This window comes from Manacus candei, unplaced genomic scaffold (genome assembly GCF_025592945.1).
Source record: "Manacus candei isolate 608988 ecotype Guabito, Panama unplaced genomic scaffold, ASM2559294v1 h1tg000018l, whole genome shotgun sequence".
NCBI classification, from domain to species: domain Eukaryota; kingdom Metazoa; phylum Chordata; class Aves; order Passeriformes; family Pipridae; genus Manacus; species Manacus candei.
Window position 1 is genome coordinate 3883522 of NW_026138066.1, and position 18856 is coordinate 3902377.

Here is an 18856-nt window from a genome sequence, read left to right on the forward strand (position 1 = left end):
GGAAGAGGGGCAGGGAACAGGCGGGAAAAGGAGGGCGGGCAAGGCATGCTGGGAGCTGTAGTCCTCACCGCGCAGGGCCGGGCCCTGCCCGCCCCGCCCCACCCCGCCCACGGGCGGAGCGGCGGCGCCGCGGGGTCCCTATGGCGGCGGCGGCGGAGCGCACGGACGAGCTGGTGCGGGACTATCTGCTCTTCCGCGGCTTTACCGCCACCCTGAAGCAGCTGGACGCTGAGATCAAGGCGGATCGGGAGAAAGGTTTCCGGGTGAGCGGCGGCCGTGTCCCCGTTCCCGGCGGGGCGCTGGGCGCGGGTGCCCCCGGGGAGGACGCGGTCCCCGGGCAGGCCGCGGGCGCCTCTCCGCGCTCCCCGGGGCTGGGCGAGGGCAGCGGGCCTGACGGCGGCGGGGCGGCTCTCGGAGCCCCCGCGCCTCCCGCCGGAGCGGCCGGCCCCGCCCCGGCGGGCTGGACTGGGCTGGGTGGCGGGGCCGGGCCGGCCGCGCAGAGGGACCCCCGTCCTCGGAGCCGCCCGGCCCGCCCGGCCGCCGCCTGTGTGCGCGCTGGGGACCGGCGGGGCACTTCAGCAGGGGGAAGGCTCCCCTCCTGCGTGGCTCCGGAGCGGCGTTAGCGCAGGACAGCGGTTTTCATCTCCTCGCCTGGCTTCCCAGTCAGGGAGCACAGTTCCCGGCCAGCCGCCCCCGCCGGTGGTCAGCCTGGCCCGCCCAGAACTGCCGTCTGTCCGACTGGCAACCCACCGGGGGGTTTTCGGCTTCGAGTCGAGGGGAACAGAGGAGATCCGCGTACTGCGAGGGCAGCGGCAGGAAGACATCTCTTTGCCTGGATCTTTTCTTGGTCATGAGATTCTTGTCCAGCGGCATTACAGCTCTGCTTCTTAGTTTGTGTGTCTCAAGCACCAGCTACCTAGACAAACGTGTGGAAGTTGGCACAGAATTTGCCAGTGTCAAAAATAGTTTCAGTCTATTATGCGAGCTGCATGTTCGTGTAACAGCAGGTCTGAGCACTGACTGTAATGCTTTGAACAGTCAGATTTTTCTTTAACCAGCAATCCAGCCACTACTTTTATTCATAAAGCATGTTGCTTTTATTTTTAAAACACTAGCACTTTGCTAATGTTTAGAGATTGTCAGACAGTTGACTTAACTGGAATTATTGTCCAAGAAGGAACTGCTGGGGTCACAAACTTCAGTTTCATTTATCTGTAGGAAGCCACAGAGATAGAAGTTGAATGATGTCCTGAAACATTAACTGATGAGGGGAGAGCAAACCACATATTAAACAAATTCAGTTTAATTTTATGCAGGGTACACGGTTGGTTTTTTTTCCTGTTACCTCTCTTGGCCATCAGAAGTCACTGAACAAAAAATCTATTCCCACACCACCATTCTTCCTTATTCATATTGCAGAAATTATTTTCAGAAGGACATCATAATAAAAAAATCCTTTTGCAAAATTTTACGCCTACCTTGTTAGTAGATGAAATTATTAAAGATAAAGGTACTTCAAAGATTGCAATACAACAAAACTGACTTCCTCTTTCTATTGGCTAAATGTAGGGGTGTTTTTCCTTTTAGTCTAAAAATAATGCTATTTTTTTCATATACTGCACTTGAGTTTTCAACATTTGATCCCGTTATTACTTTTTCATTATCAAGTGACTTTTCAAAGCAGTGGAAAGTTTTGCTTACTTGCAAAGAACCCTCTCAACTGGGCTTAACAAAATGTGATATTTCTGTGAAAATCTGTTTGTCTATGTTCTGTCATGTTTCTTTTTCTTTTATTTGGAAAGTGCTGCAGGGTGGAAGAATGCCAATACAAAATGCAGTGTTTCCAGGATTAGGAAAATGGCTAATGCATAAGTGTTGGATTGTACCACTTATGCAGTTAAAACTTCTCAGCACTGAGTTACAGAAAGTCTCTTGTGCTGCAAGAGCCCTCAATGATTTCAGTCTTCTCCGTTTTGCCCTCTTTAGGTGGATAAGATAGTGGACCAGCTGCAGCAGTTCGTTCAGAGCTACGACCTGGCTGCCCTGCGGGATTACTGGAGTTATCTGGACCGACGCCTTTTCAGCCGTTTGGAAGACGTGTACCGGCCAACGGTGAACAAGCTCAAAACCAGCTTATTCCGATACTACCTTGTCCATGCTATTCAGGTAGTGTTTGATCTTTAGGCTTCTCTTTTATCAAGATCCTGGTCTCTGAAACCAGAGAGTAAACTGCTCTTGTGAGCCTCTGACAGGCCTGGTGGGTAAGGAGCAAGCAATTCATGTGTTGTGGTCAGTAGTGTAGTAACGAGGTTGATGCAGTCTCACATGACAAGCTTGTGTGAAGGACAGGGAAACTCGGGCGAGGGGGAAACACAGTTAGCTGAGAGCAAGATGTTCACAGTCTGACGTGAAGGCAAGTTCCCCTCAGAAGGATGCTAACTCAGTCTTGCTTAGCCTCTGTTGATAACTTGGATACTGGCAGAGATCACAAGGTTCAAATTGGTACAAGGAAATGTGGGAGAGAAAATTAATATCTTTTTGCTTGCTTTCAATAGAAAAGAAAATAATGAGCTTAAAATGGAACAGAGATTAATTTACTGAAACCCTGGGAAAGTCAATGGAATATATTTTCCCCTTGATTCTTCCTCCTTGATTCCAGTCCCTGACTGAAAATCTTGATTGGTGTTGGTGGAGGAATCAAAATCTAGAAGTGCATTTTTTCGTATTTTATTTTGCCGTGTGCTTACTCTGAGGTGTGACAGCCCTGTCTGAATAATGTATCAGATGGAAACCTTTTCAGGTTACATCTGCTGTAGGCTTGAGTAATTTGATGTATACTTTGGTCCTGAGTATGAACGCTCATGTCTTATGTCAGTGCACAATCTGCAGTGGTTTAATTGGAGATCAGCGTGTTTAGTTTGATTTGTCTCAACCTTTAAACAAGATTGTGGTGACTAGAAAGAAGGTTGGATTAAGTGTATTTGTGAGCTTCTCGTAGCGTATTTGAGATTCTTTTGTTCCCTTGTGAATCTCTTAACTCTAGCCACTTGCTGTGTCAGGTGGTGAAAGTAGTTGTTATTGTGTTCATAGCAGAACATAATAGAGAGCAAGTATCCCTAGACCTAATCTGACAGCATTAATAGAAGTGTGAGCCCTTTTCTTCTTGCTGTGTTTCAGAATGGCCGCAATGACAAGGCGCAGGAGTTTTTCCTCAAGCAGGCCTCCGAGCTCCAGAACCAGGTGGAGTGGAAGGATTGGTTTGTCCTGCCCTTCCTCCCTGCCCCAGACTCCAACCCCACCTTCGCTACCTATTTCTCCCGCCAGTGGGCAGATACATTTATCGTGTCTCTGCACAACTTCCTGAGTGTCTTATTTCAGTGCATGCATATCCTTTTTTGCAACTAATAGTTAAATCTCCCTTGCCATGGTGTTATACTGTTAACAGTGATGCCGAGAATGTAGTATTACAGAACCTGTATACCAGTGTAGTATTACAGAACCTGCTGCTTTCAGGTGATTGTTTAAAACAGCCAAGACTTAATAGGAAGCTGGTGTTTACCAGAGGATGTTGGAATAGTTATTGCTCAATTATCTGATGATATGTTACATTCCCTGGGCACAAACAACTGTGATTGTTGCTTATGCAGCCCTGTCCTAGTGACTAGAAATCTTGCGCACACCTTGTTCTGAAATGCTTTTACTCTTTGCTTGACATAGTACAAAACAGGCATGCACCCGTGGGTCATAGTCCATAACTATTCTGGCATCTTCTGTTAGACTCTTCTCTGGGTACATTATGTTCACAACATTGTCTAGTGACAGCTCACTACAATAGGGCAGTTAATTGTTGGCAGAAGTTTTTACCTCACACTACAGAGTTCTGGCCTTATGTGTTTGCTGATGGGCAGGCTTACACTGTGGCTGGAATACAGCTCATCATGAACTGTTTCTTCAGTGTACAGTAAAGCAGTAACATAACCTGTCTTGTCTTCCAGCTCTGACTGTAAAAAGGAATAATCTAAAAATCCTTACAAAGTCCATGTGAAATAGTTTGTGCAACAGCAAAGTACAAAGTTGACTCGGTAACTAAGCTGTTGCTAATCTTCTGGTCGTGCGCATACTTATTGCTAGTTGTATGGACTGGGCAGCTTTGTTTTTACAGGCAAATGGCTGGTATGGAGTGCTGGCTTTTAGAATTAAACCAGGTGCTCACAAGTTCGTGCCTTGATTTTCTTTAACATTCCTTACCGGTTCCAGTCATACTGAACTTTGAAGCTGAATGTCTCAGGAGCAGTCTCATACAAGAAGAAAATGAATCGCTGCGGCATAAGGTCAGAACTGAGGTCACTCTTTAGCTGCTGACTGTGTGATGCTGTGAGTTTTGTAAAATTGGTTCCACCCATTCAAGGACATACTAACTGTTCAGTTCAGTGCAGTTATTCTAAGGCAGATTGTTAAATCCTTTGTTATATTTTGATTTATATTTCAATTGTCTCCAGCAAACTTAGGGTTGTGATCATACTGTGAATTGTCTGTTTAGGGTATTCCTGTCCCTCTGATGGACGTGACAGTCCCCGTCCCTGTGCTGTCTGATAGGTGGCTGGATACTATTCTAACTCCTTTTCTGCTATGCTGCAAAGTCGAGACAATGTGAAACTAGTGGCAGGTTAAGGGTGCATATTGTAGAAATATAGAATGTGTTGGAAGGGATATATCGCTGATTTTGCATGGACACTTGTGAATAGTATTTAGTCATTTCCAGATTTTAGCTGATAGAGCAATAGAAGCAATAGAAATGGGCAGTAAATTCTGGCAAAGAGACAGAAACTGTTACTTCTAAAATGACCACTTCACCATATTTGATGTACACTTAAAGCAATTTAGATCAACTAATGGAAATGTTGTGAATGTCTGTTTCCCAACTCTAGACCTTACAGGAAACCATGAGAAGGGTCCATCAGTTCAGAGAAAATGTTGCTCATCCCCATGTCTTATTTTAGGCAGTATCAGCAGATACTTAGAAGAGAGGGTGTAAGAATATGTAACATGGGTCAGTCATTCCCCAGTATAACTTCCTGTTAGAGAGATTCATGAAATCTGCAGTTTAAGAACTTTCTAAACTACAGATCATATGTGGATGATCACATACAAGTAGGAAGCCTTATTCATGTAAGCAGAACTTCAGTTTCACTTCCTCAAACATACCAAAGTTAAAGCTCTTTCTGTATGAATACTTGAGTAAAGTCAGTTTTGTGCTTTACCTCCCATGTTACAAAACACTGTTGTATGTTGTGCTTCCTGTTTCAGCTGTTTCAGTAGCTGTTCGACACTGTCCTAAAAATGTTGAAGTAAAATAGAATAATTGATTTCAAAAAGGAGGCTTTTTTTTTGTGAAAGAAAAGCGAGGTTTGTCACTGTGTACTGTACAGAGTTAGTGGAAGGGTTCTGCAAAGATGCTCAGTGAATAGGGATGGCAGCATAAGGTATGTTTTGAAACAGCTCTTCTATTTCCTCCAATTTTGCATTCTGTACTCTTAGTGAAATTAAAGCTATGGTTTGTGTTTGGCATGTTGATTGATATAATTTACAGTCTGGATAAGGGTCCTCTGACAAATAGGCAGAGTTAAAACAAGGGTTTCCCTGTTGGAGAACTGCTCAGGTCAGAAAAGGAAGCAACTACCTACGGAAGGCAGGTTTAAATTCTGTTTTACACTGTTGAAACAATGCAAATACATGAATAACAAACTCATTTTTCTTCTTGTAGTTTTGTTCCTTAAATACTATGATAAAAGGAAAAAGAAGAATTATATCTGAAAAACAAATGTAGAGAAACACAAGAGCCTGAGGAACTCTTCATGTGAATGAGTCACAGGCATAAAGCATGTCTGTCGCAGAAAGCTGCATCCTGAGGTTCCTCTCTGCTAAAGGGGAAACCCAAAAATGTTTCTTTCTCCATAACATGGAGATAAATTTCACTGTCATGCTTGAGAAGGAGATGCACAGGATATGGAGCTGGATTTCAGGGTGACCTGGTGGTGTTGACCTTGGTGAGCCCTGCTAGTTCACCAGTTCTCCAAACCCTTGGTGTGGGACGAAGATTACCTTCTAGGCTCCGTGCCCGTACATCATTACTGCCTGTCACATGCACTGCCCTGGCCTTAAACTGCCTGCATGGAGAGTGACTGGTCAGCTCTGCCCTTCCTGGCTCTTCGTTTCCCAGCACCATTAATGTTCCCAGAGCAACAGCCCAGGGAGAGGAGTGAAGGGTTTTAAGTAGGCTCTGGTTTCACATGTGTAAAGTACTGATTGTTTTGACTACTCAAACTAATGTAGTGCTCAGCCGGTCAGAGCAATTTTCTTCCTTCCCCACCCTTCCACCCTTCCAAGGCTGTTGAAATAAAAGGAGTAAACAACCTCAGTGGGTAGGAAGAAGGTGAATCTCAGTGACCTTCTGTTTAGTTGGCTCTTCTCTCTTGTTCTAGCTGTTTGCTCTGCAGGCTGAATCCTCCCGTGTGAAAAAAGAAGAACTGGAAGTGGAACAAGCAGTTGTGCACCACAAGCTGCCTGCATATGTGGCCAACATGGATCGACTAGGAGACTCTGAGCTGTGAGTGCCTACAGGGGAAGAGGTGGGGACAGGCTCTGCTGCCTTCGTTATGTCAGGGAGGATCCTGGAGGGTCATTTCCTTGTTCCCTGCCCCGGGAATCAAGGCAGAAATACATCAAGGCAGAAAATCTGGTAACCTAAGTGGATTTAATGGGGGAGTTTTTGTTCTATGAGGCTCAGTTATGTGCAGAATTCCCCATAAACTTGCTGCAGTTAAAAGTGTGTTCTGTGGCTGCATCTGTTGATACCTATCTTGGAAACTAGGCAACATATACAATGATACACCTTGTTTAGTTTTTATTTAAACTCTGTTTTGCCCCCAGTATATTCTCAGGCAAGGCAAATCTGTGCGTTTGGATTCACCGTGTTACTGAGGGGTTTTTTTCTTGCTTTAAAAGGATCTGAAAGAATATGTAGCTCAGCTACAGGTTATTAGTAACACTGGGGCTTTGACTTTCTCATGTGCTTCTTTCACTTGTATTCAGATGGGAAGAGGATTGATCAAATTATCCTGTTGACAGTGACAACTGTCAACAGTTGTAGCAGATACCACACACAAAGTGTTTTAGTCTAAAAGCAGTCTGATTAAATAGACTTAAGTGTCTATTGAACTATCTTGATAATTGCTCTGCACTCCTTACAGAGGACAGGCTACAGAGTTTAGTTTCTGTTATGTTTTTTTAACTGTGTGGAAAGCCCCAATGCTATCTGCACATGTGGGGGAGTGTGACGTGAGGGATGGGATTATTTATTCCCATATTAATTTTTGTTCATTTGTATTAGAAAAACTTGCCTAAGAAGCAGTATTTCTTGTGCATGCAGCTGTCTGGGAGCCAGTTCTGGTTGCTTATTTTCATGTCTCTGCTCAACCCAAAGCCCAGCTTTTGGTAGAACAGTTCCTTCCTTGAAGAGTGGATAGACACAGTGAAGATTATTGTATTCCCCTTCCCCTTGCTGCCACACTGCTCTCAGAGGAAGCTGTAGCAGAGTGAGATCAGATAGTTATGGTCTGGGAAGCAGCTGCTGCTCTTGGCATTGTGGACTGAGAAGGGAGGTGTTTGTAATTATAGAAATGATTACAAACTCTCTCGCTTGCTTTGGGTCCAGATACTGAGATGTTGAAAGCCTGCTGTAAAATTGTTTAACACCACTTGCTGAACACCTGTCTAAGGGTGTTTAATGAAACACTGGATACTGAATGTTTCTCAAAGTAGAAACATTGATTTGGGAATCCCAGCTGAACAGGTTCTTCAGAAATCTGGATTCCCCTGCCTTTCCCTTAGGGTATTTCTAAACTAACCAGATGGTGTGGATGGAGTTTTAGGTGGCTCTACCGGGGATTCAACAACAGTTGATCCCACTATCTCGGTGGCATCTCTAAGAAGTAAGCTTTTGGTTACGGGAATTAAAATGATCTACTCCAGGTACTAACAGGATGTTTTCAAACAGTTTTTTAATGCATAGTGGTCCTCTGGCTTGGAAATGAACATCTGTCTTCAAGTGGTTCAAACAGCTTCACTTGCTGGGTGGTCTTTGATCAGGTTGCCTGGCTACACTTCATGTTCTATTTTTTTTTTCTTTTTTTTTCATTAGTGATATGACCTGCAATCAGAGGAGTACAGCACATTCTCTTCAGTCCCGGGGAGGCTTTTTGTCTACTTTTCTCTCCCAAAGTAAAAAGGGGCCTTCCAGACCAGCCCATCCAAGTGGGGCTTCTCCAACGCAGACTGGCAGTATGCTGCTAGGGAAGAAAGAACCAACAAATCACCAGGTAATTATCAGCTGTGTTCACTGAAAGTTGCTCAGTATCCAAGGAGTTAACTTGCTGCATGGCACTGCTCCAAGCTTTTACTTCCACCTGAAAAAATGAAATGTCCTTTCCTGCCTTGCAATATATGCTGGACCTGAATGCAGCACAAGAACAGCTACTGTTTTCTGTGGGCTTGTGGAGCCTTTGCAGGTGCTTGATTTCTTTGCTGCCTCTTTTGCTCTTTGTTCTGCAGCATAGCACAAGCATAACGTTGCTTAGTTGTTTCTCTGCCTTCCAGAGTGCCAAAGGAAAAGAAGGAACAGTGAGCTCTAAGGATGGGAAGAGTCACTTCAGTGGTTTAGTCTCAGGCGAATCAAGTTCCCTGCAGCAGCGGCAGAAGCGCTTGCAAGAGCATGGGAAGGAAAGGAAGGAGCTGCTGTCAAAAGGAACTTTCCAGGTACTGGTCAACACTGCAAGGCTGGGAAGCAGAAGGCTGGTATTTCTGTAAAACTAAGTGGTAAAGCAAGTGCAAGTGTTTCCCTTAAGCTTCTGAATTGCTACTCGGAACTAACCGTATCAAAGGTTAATATCTGTGGTTAATCAAGTCCAATTTCAAATGGAAGAAGAGTTGTCTTTTGTCATGATCTTTTTCAACAGCTTGATCCTGAGGGCAGTATGTTTCATTCACCTTAATGGCTGTGTTCAAATTCCTTGCTAAAATCCTCATTTTTCAGTAGCAATGGACTTGGCCCATCCATCCTGCCCAAGTGAGTTCTCTTTCTTTGCATTCTTATGCAGATTTGTGCAGGCTCTGTGTGGGATAGATGAAAGCTGATAGAAAGTTTTCCTGGACAGGAGTGGAAACATCTTTCCTAGCAATGTTTTCTTTTTGGAGCTTATTGCACTTCATGTTGCAGTTTTGCCTGGGAGTGTGCCCTGCTTTCAGATCTAATGAAATAATAAAACTGTGTCCTGGAATTTGACTGCTGAAGGTCAGCAGACCCCTTCTGTTCACCTGTGTGTTGTACGGCTTTCAGCAGCCATGTTGTTAAAGAATACAGAGCACAGGAGGAATGATGGCAACATCTCAGCCATGTTTATTTTGGCTATAGGAGACACTGCCTTGGGGGAGAGACAGTGCTTAGGGACTGTGTCCTGTTGGCCAGTATGTGTGGCTGTTCTGTGTGTGGGAGCACTGCTTTAAGTTACTCCATCACTCAGCATTCAAGGCCTTGAGAGAACTTTTTTTTCTTCATTGTTCATCCAAAACGCTCTAAACATTGGTTGGAAAACTACAAAGCCCAATTTTCCAATAAGTTTCCTTTGACTTTTCTTTTTCTGTGATGTTCCAGGTTAGGGCAGTGTTTTTTGGGCTATGTAAAAATTGGTTCTAGTGCTTTTGGGCAAACTTGATACTCTTTAGCTTTCTCTTGTTCTCAAAGCATGTGAACAAAAAGGAAAATGAAAGGTGGTGCTGTTTCTTCCTCTTTCACGAGTGTCATTCATTGGTTGTTACCTCCCCACATTAATTAAGAGATCATTCTTGGATTTGTTTCCCAATCTTTTCCAGCTCTGTGATTTCACATTATTTGATTATGCAGTGTTTGATCCATTGGTCCTAATGTGAAGCTACTGTAAATGAGGCAAGCATTTGTTATGGAACGTGGATTCAAAACCATCCATACCATTTTGGGACACCTAATTTTCAGAGGATGGTTTAAGAAAAGAATGCTTGCAGATGTTTTACTGGCTTATGTGCTGTTTCTGCTTCTTGTTCACCTTCTGGTAGCAAGGGAGGACTAAGCTGCTTCCTAACGTTTCTATGTGCTGCAGTGCAGATCTTGTCTCATCCAAATGCCTTCACCTTCTAAAACTCCATTTGTTCTGTCTTCTCTGTCAGATTGGGTTTTAAGCTTTTGGACTCATGTGCCAACTCTGCTGTTGTCATCAGTCAGTTGGCTACAGTGGTGGCTCCAGTGCACACAGTCTAAATCTCTGGCAGATGAGGAAAATCCATCCACTGTTGCTTAATAACCAACAAGAGATTTTGTGCAGATTTGCTTAATTGCATATTATACGGACTTAACTTATATTGCTGAATGCAAGAATTTCTTGAAATACTTTGATTTACTTGTGAATTTGTGCTCTAATGGCATCTAAATGGGCCTCTGATATTGGCTGAGGTATGAGGTTTCCTTTAATTCTTACAGGAAAGTGTATGGCTGGGCACATGGAGGGGCATATAAGGGACTCTACAACTAAGTAGGCCATGGTGCAAATCTGCAACACACTATCCTTGTGCTCAGAAAATTCCCTGGAAGAAAGAGTGTTGGGCTGAGAATTCTTCTGTTTCGTTGCAGCTTCTTTTTTTTTTTCTCCCAGCAGGCTGAGGTGGCTGAGGAGCTTGATATGGAGCTGCTGCTTCCTTGTATTTCACACAGGATTTCTTCCTTTAGGGCCAAAGTGCTGAGAAGAAAACAGATACTGGCATAGCTGAGACAGAACCATCCTCAGAGCTGCATGCTGAGCAAACAGAGACTTCAGCCAAAATGCCTACCAGCAGTGCAGAGGCTGTGGGAGTTCGGCAGGAACAGCCTTTCATCGTCCTGAGCCAGGAGGAGTATGGGGAGCACCATTCATCCATCATGTACTGCAGGTAATGGACTGTCAGAAGAGGGCTGTCTTGTACAAGCCTCTGCAGAAGGACCAGCTGTGTTGGCCTCTTTCTCCCAGCCTCTCTTCTGTCCAGCACATTGTGCATGTACTCTCAGCTGTAGGGCAGTCAGGTTGCTGTGACTGAAAATAGCCTGTAGCTTGTGCAGTGAGAATGGACAGAGATTTTTGTGGCTGGGAGATGCTAGCCAGGAAGAAACTCCCTTGGAAAGCAGGATGGTAGTGCATAAGGGCATTTTAATTTACATCTGGAGCTTAATGCGCCTCATTGTGCCAGTTACTGTGAACTGAGTGGGAAGTGGTGCAAGGAGGTTCTGACTCCTGCAGAAGGAACTGGTGCATGGCCAGGGAAGGATGGCTTAATGGGATATCTAATTGCATCTAAGAATTGGAGGGAGAAAAATACCCCATTGGTTTTGTTCTGCACACAGGGTTGATTGTTCTGGACGGAGGGTGGCCAGCTTGGATGTGGATGGGGTCATCAAAGTCTGGTCTTTTAACCCCATAATGCAAACTAAAGCTTCCTCCATTTCCAAATCTCCATTGCTCTCTCTGGAATGGGCGACTAAGCGTGATCGGCTGGTGAGTAGTCTGCGTGTGGAGGTGCAGCAGATGATTTGGGGCTGTTGCATGTTAGTTTCTAGAAAGCAGCATTGTGGATAAGATCAGGGCAATGGTTAGTCTCCACTTTCAGTGGGACACGGGGATCCAAAGGCTCTATGGTTTAAGAAAAGCTAGAGTGAGGAGCGTACTCTGTGTTTTGAGCAAGGAATTCACCACCACTTCAGGTGGCCCTGAAACAGAAGTTCCCAAGCTGCATTGTGGGTAAAGCTACAGGACAGAAGTGCTTGTCTTCAGGCAGAGCACACAACCACTTGTAAAGACAGGCAGAGGCAACCTGTTACAACATTCTGTGGTAACCCTGCAGCAGAGAGCTGTGGAGATTTACTCATACCCTGAGCCAGCAGCAGAGAAGGGGGAACAGGTGGGAGGCATTTTACTTTTGCAGATGTGGAAAGGGCTCCGTGGCCAGTTTTATACTGGTGTCTCAAGAGTTGAGGGTCTGTGTGTACATAAGGAGCTTGGAGCTTGTTTAAATAACATGGCAGTTTAGATATTTCCTGTAGCCCTTTTTCTCTAGTTCTGTTACTAGAGAGGAGCCGTAAATTATATGCATTCTTCCGAGTCCTAGAACTGTTGCTAGTGTTTCTTGCCCTCCCTTGGTAAAGAGACAGGGCTGTGTGAGAAGGCAATATTGTTTACAATCTGGCACGGACTATCTGTTGCTTGCTAACCCCAAAATGCTACCTGTGAAGAGCTGGTGCTACAGCTTGTCTCTTTCTTTTTTTTGCTTTTAGAAAGCAAGTTGTCCATGCAGTTTTTGCACTTTGCTTGTTGTGTTGTGTTGATGTTTCTTCTGCTTTGTGGAATTTATTTCGTGCTTGCTAATAGAAAGATTCTTCTTTCAGAAATACATGTGGGATTCACCAGCAAATTAGGCACTGAAGTGACAAGGATCTGGCTTGCTTAGTTTTCTTTTATGATGCATCCCACCATGATTTAAATTTTAATTTAAATTGTAACACCACTGATAAAGCATGTGTGAGCCCTTCTGGATGATTTCGTTCTCCCATGGATGAAAGGAGATGGCCTCTGCTTGATTTTCTCTTTAGCACAGAATTAACAATCCTTAATTTCTCTTTCCTTGTTCCCCTAGATATTGAGATTCCATAGATGTTTTGCATCCTATAGTGTTGAGCCATGATCTAGAAAGTGGTGTTTGTGTCACCTTGGTCCCTATTAGATCTTTTTCTCATGGGAAGGCAGTGTTTTTACTCTGGCTTCTGTGGCTCTGGGGTAGTCCTACTCAGCATGATTGCACAGGAAGACAGCGTGTACCCTAATGGAGTGAAATTTAGTCTGAATGCATAAATAGAAAAAAAATTGAGTAAGTGTTGGTGGTTGTTGGACAGCATCATTGTACTGCTCACTCACACACTTTCCATCTACTCCTTGCTGGTTTCAAGCTATTGCTTGGCAGTGGAGTTGGGACAGTTCGTCTTTATGACACAGAAGCAAAGAAGAATCTCTGCGAAATCAGCATTGATGAAGACATGCCCAGGTAACTCTGGAATACTGATTTTTGTATACAAATATAAATGGTGGTTTTTTTGACAGTGAATGTCTCAATGTTTCTGCTGCTTTTCTGCAACTTCAGAACTATCTTGCCTTCATCCAGAGGACAGTCCGTCTCTGAGCAGTGTAAAACTGCACAGTTAAAAGGGAGACACTCAAAATCTGTCTAAGCACATGAATACTGCCCTCTTTTACAGTGCACCCTGTCTTGTGGGGTCTTAAAGGGAGAGGTTGTATTTGAGTGTTGTGCTCGGGGCAGCTGCTGGAGAGAGGCAATTCAGACTATGTGCCTGTGTTTCAGGATCCTCTCGCTTGCCTGCAGCCCAAGTGGTGCCTCTTTTGTTTGTTCTGCGGCTGCCCAGAGCCTTGTCTCCCACATGGACTTCTCAGTAGTCAACTCTGGGGGCAAAAGCATGAACCAAGTTCCTGGGAAGCTGCTACTGTGGGACACTAAGACGATGAAGCAGCAGGTACTTGCTGGGTTTCTTTTTTTTCTCAGTCTGCTTGCTGAGAACGAGTATCTTCTGTTTCAGTGCGTAGGAGCCCTCTTTCTATATTATGCTGACTTTCTTTTCAATACCCTTCTTTTTCCTCCTTCCTCCTCAATCACATTCAGGGTAAAAATAAATAATGTAAGTAGCTGCTGACCTTGAGTGAAGTTATTTTGTTTTATTGGTGTGTTGGATTTTTTAAGGGATTCTTCAAAATAGTCCATAGCCTTGTTTCTATCCTGCCTGCACAGTTTGTGACTGGAAATATCCCAAGTGGGATTGAATGATGCTTTGCTCAGGCTTTTCCTAGTTGAGCTATACTGAAGGGTTTTTGTTGCTGCTGCTTCCCTTGCCCTCCCTGTTTTTAAGTGAAGAGCTGTCTCTGACACGTAGGAGAAAGCAACATACTCAAGCTAATGCCTGCCAGAAGCTGGTTTTGCTGTCTTGAGGCCATGGCCAAGAAAGCTGTGGTTTGGCTGAGGTGAATTGCTGGTTTAGTGTCACAGTAAAATGCCACTGCCAACCTTGAAGTCTGTAATCATTAGAGGTGTAGGGCTCCAAACCGGAGGAGTTCTTGCTACTAAATACCGTCTTTTCTCCCTCCCCTGGAAATCAGCTCTTCAGCACCCCTAGCTCTGTTTCTTGGCATTAATGCAGACTTTCCCTTCCAGCTGCAGTTCTCCCTGGAGCCTGAGCCCATTGCTATTAACTGCACAGCCTTCAACCACAATGGCAACCTGCTGGTCACTGGGGCTGCAGATGGGATTGTTCGTCTCTTTGGTATGGTGGAAAAGAACCTGGGGGTGTTGGTTGATAAGCAGCTGTGAGGCCAGGTGGCCATGGCTTGCATCCTGGCTTTTATCACAAACAGTGTGGCCTGCAGGACTAGGGAAGTGATTGTCCTCCTGTACTTGGCACTGGTGAGGCCGCAGCTCAGTGTGTTCAGTTTTGGGCCTCTCACTGCAGGAAAGATATTGTGGGGGTGGAACATGTCCAAAGAGCAAAAACAAAGCTGGTGGAAGGTCTGGAGCACAAGTCTCATGAGAAGCAGCTGCAGAAGCTGGGGGTGTTTAGCCTGGAGAGATGGAGACTCAGGGGAGACCTTATTTTCTACAATTACCTGAAAAGATGGGGGTTGGTCTGTTCTCCCAAGTAACAAGGTATAGGACAAGAGGGAACAGCTTCAAGCTGCATCAGAGGAAGTTTTGATTGGATATTAGGAAAACTTAAGTCACCAAAATGGTTGTCAAGCACTGAAACAGACTGCCTAGGAAAGTGCTGGAGTCACTCCCTGAAAGTATTTAAAAGATGTACAGATGTGGCACTTAGGGAGATGGCTTAGTGGTGGGCTTGGCAGTGTTAGGGTTATGATTGGGCTGGATGACCTTGGAGGTGTTTTCTAACTTAAATGATTCTATGATTCTGTGACACTGGGCAGTGAGGTGGCTCCTAGTCCTCAGCTGGCTCCCCTTAGCACCCTTCTGCTGGCCCAGAGGCAGCTGTGAGATATGCCTGAACATCTGGGTGGAAGCTATTTTCTCTCCCTCCACAGTAGCTCTCAGGAGTGAATTGACAAACTTTTTCTGGAGGATATTGTCTGGAGACCCTGGTAGTGCAGCTGGATTTGTTGTTTCTCTCCTGCTGAGGAGGGGAGTTAACTTGCCCTTGAGCCATGTGTTCTTGGGTCATACCAGATAGCAGTACATCTGTTAGAGGCTGAGTCTTGAGGAAAGCAACTAATGTGTGACCTTCCATTTGAAGGCACAGGCTTCATATCAGTCCTCCTTCCTTGAGCAATTTCTGTTTCTCAGGCTTTGCCCTCTGCAGCCTGACCTTTTAATAAAGACAGTTTGGGCCTGTCTCATCTGTGAATGAGGAATCTGCTTCTGGCACGGGTGCTAGCTGGAGGCTGCAGCCCCAGGTCTGTGGGAGGACAGAGCTCACAGCAGCTGTGAGGGTGGATGGATAACAAGGGGAGGAGGGGTGCCAATGGGGCTTAGATGCAGAATGCCTGCAGTTGACAGTGAGCAGCCCTGTAAATCTGGAGGAAGAATTGAGTAGTTACAGGCAATGATTTTTGTGGCCAAAGTAGAAGCCATATGCTGGAGTATAAGCACAGGGTGCTGGAATTGGATTGGGCTCCCCCCGACTGGTTTAGAGGGCTGGGACAAAGACCTTAGGAACATAAAAGGCCTCTCTCTCTTCACCTCAGCTCTGTGTAAGTACAAGAAGTGTTCAGTACTGGTTCTCCCCTTAGATATGCAGCAGCACGAGTGCGCCATGAGCTGGAAGGCACATGATGGGGAAGTCTACTCCGTTGAGTTCAGCTATGATGAGAACACAGTCTACAGCATAGGCGAGGATGGCAAGGTAGGCTGTGGGTGACCTACTTGTCAGCTTCTACTGGCAGTGAGATCGCTTCTGGAGTCTTCTCCATATGGTGGGGATAGTAGTAAAAATATGCTCAGAACCTCAGATCTGTGGGCTGCTAACTGTAATCTTAGGTACCACCCAATCTGCAGTAGCACCCTGCTTCCATGCAGTCTCTACAGGGAGAGGGGCTGCAAAGTATATTAGGAGCTGGAGCTGTCTTGGACCTTGTCTGCAAATCCTACTGTTGGTGACAACCCCTTCCTAGGTAGTCCATGTGAAGATGACATTTCTGTGCCACTGAGATCACCACATTTGAGATCTGGGATTCATAGGGAAGCAGATCCTTGACCACTTTGCATAAATCTCCTTGTCAGCAGCTCCCTATTGCTTATAATAAACGTTTCAATTTCTGCAATTCTGCAGTCTTCAGCAGTAGAGGTGTAGCTTAGGGAGGGAGCCACCTGCCTGAAGGTTTGGGGCCTTGGATGAGGAGAGTAAAGTGAATTCTCACCAGGATACTGCATGCAGTGTGGAAGGACACATAGGCAGCAGTGCTTATGGAAGGTAGGGCATAGGTTTGCCTGGACTCTTACAGCTTTTGCTGCCTGCGTTTTATTAATATAGCCACTTAGATACAGATGTCAAAAGGCCACCTTCTGTTTGTGAGGAATAGCCACTTGGCTTAAAAACAACAAATGGCCACTCTACTTTGATCCTAGTTAATTTCACTATAGGCTTTTGTCATCTCTTTTTCTCATTCTAGTTTATTCAGTGGAATATTCACAAAAGTGGTTTGAAGGTGTCTGAGTATGACCTTCCCAGTGAAGCTACAGGTCCGTTTGTTCTGTCCGGGTACAGTGGTTACAAGCAAGTCCAGTTCCCACGAGGACGGCTTTTTGCTTTTGACTCTGAGGGCAATTATATGTTGACATGTTCTTCTACTGGGGGAGTAATTTTTAAGGTAAGTCTGAGAAGTGATGGGGAGTACTCTTACATATCCATACAAGATTTTGTTATTTACAAGGGTGCAACAGCAGACACTGGAAGTTCTCAAGCAGAACCTACGCATCCTTGCTCTGTGATAGTCATTGCTCAGTTTCATGCAGTGTGCATTTTAGCAGTGTGTGGTGTTTAGCAAGTGTTTGGGTCCTCTGTATGTAGCTGGAGTATGTGTGCTCCTTCTTCTTAAAGTTTAGCTGAGGCAGTTTTTCTTAGTGTCCAAGTGCCTAGGGCAAAGTTTTAATTATTTTTTTAATATGTGGATGCATGCCAGTTCAATGCAAAATGTGTGATTGTGACTGATGCTCATCTTTAATCTGCCTTGTGTGCTTGTTGATGCTTTGTTAGACTCAGCTTGATTCTCCCCTTACTCTGTACTGAAATTAAATTAAGCGTAAGGCTGAATGGTTCCAAGTACACAAAATTTCTGTGCCTCAGTGACAATGGTTACTGATCACATGCCCCTTGCCTTCTCTTGAGTATAAGCCATCGCAAAGCAGATTAGATGGAATTTTTACTTTGCATCTGGGGCACTCACGGCACCTGAACTAACATGAGCTTTAGCTTAGGCTTATGTGTTTCTCATCAGTGTGTGCTCTTAGCCTGCCTTGTTCAATTACTGCAGGTCAGCTGACATCAGAAGCTGAGCTGCTTGAGAACGTGTGCTTCTGTTGGGAGACTGGAAACTTCCTTTCTCATGTGTGCTACACACATCTCAATAGCTCTCTGGTTTTCTGCTTAATTGTGCATGCTGTCAGATATGGAGTCTGTAGCAGGCTTTGGCTTCTCTTGTTGGATGCATTGTCCCCACTGCAGAAACTTACCTCTTTAAAATCTTACGTTTTCCTTCTTTTAGTTAAATGGTGAAGAAAAGGTTCTGGAAAGCTGCCTTTCCCTGGGAGGACACCGAGCTCCCGTTGTCACAGTGGATTGGAGCACAGCCATGGACTGTGGGACCTGCCTCACTGCCTCTATGGATGGGAAGATTAAATTAACAACTTTACTGGCTCAAAAGTCTTAACCTGGACAGTACTGAAGGGAAAGAACTACAGACTTGAAAAAAACAGTGTTAACTATACAGGAACAAAGTGCATGGGAGAGAAGGCAAAGCAAAGTCCCTCTTCTCATTGTAGCTTTTGTGTCTTGACAAATACATTTGCCAAACCACTGTGCAATAGAATGCCAGTATGGGACTGGATCAGTGGCAGCACTGAAAAATAAGTCTCCACTGACCCATTATGGCAGCTGGGCTTCCTTCTGTCAGGGAGTCTTGAGTAGCACGTGGCTGGAAGGCTTTTGGAGTCATGTCAGGGGTTCTGCAGAAGAAGCTGAGGCTGGAGGAGGCAAGCATGAGGCAGCACAGTGCATGATGATAAGATGACTCAAACTGGAAAGGCTGACACAAAGCCAGAATATTCTTTCTCTATAACATTTGTTGTTATGATTTTGTTAGTTTGGTTTTTGTTTGGTTTTTTTTCCATAAAAAGAAAGTATTCCCTTGCACTCGAGATCTGTGCTTTGTTCAGCTGTTGCTGCAAAACAGGGAGGGTGGCTGGGACAGTGATGTCCAAGAGTCTCCTGCACGGAGAAAAGACCCTTGTGCTTTTTCACTGGGTGCTTCCGGCACTGACTAAAAAAACCCTCCAAACTGCTAGGGAAATAAAATATTAAAGGTATATTTCAGACCAAATATATGTTATGCAAAATGATGCATTAGCACAACATTGATATTGTGCCAGAAGCCTCAAGGAATGAACATCTTGTTTTGCTAGAACAATCCTCAGACATGCTTTATTCCTAAAGGGATTTTTACTCTATATACTTTGA

At 44.9% G+C, this 18856-nt stretch overlaps 1 protein-coding gene across 2 annotated transcripts; it reads left to right on the forward strand.

The window, feature by feature from the left end:
* The first annotated feature begins 103 nt into the window (after window positions 1–103).
* Window positions 104–18537, forward strand: WDR91 (WD repeat domain 91). Of its 2 annotated transcripts, XM_051784273.1 has the most exons (15): window positions 107–263; window positions 1987–2166; window positions 3178–3384; window positions 4248–4331; window positions 6483–6607; window positions 8201–8378; window positions 8656–8814; window positions 10814–11013; window positions 11462–11612; window positions 13058–13152; window positions 13468–13636; window positions 14329–14437; window positions 15915–16027; window positions 16794–16991; window positions 17886–18537. In XM_051784273.1, exons 1-15 carry the CDS (start codon window positions 141–143, stop codon window positions 18048–18050), a joined length of 2256 nt encoding a protein of 751 aa, XP_051640233.1. In that variant the 5' UTR covers window positions 107–140; the 3' UTR covers window positions 18051–18537. The 2 variants fall into 2 exon arrangements, with proteins under 2 accessions (XP_051640234.1, XP_051640233.1); XM_051784274.1 differs by lacking the exons at window positions 15915–16027; window positions 17886–18537 and having other exon boundaries at window positions 104–263; window positions 16794–16978.
* Window positions 18538–18856: the final 319 nt, after the last annotated feature.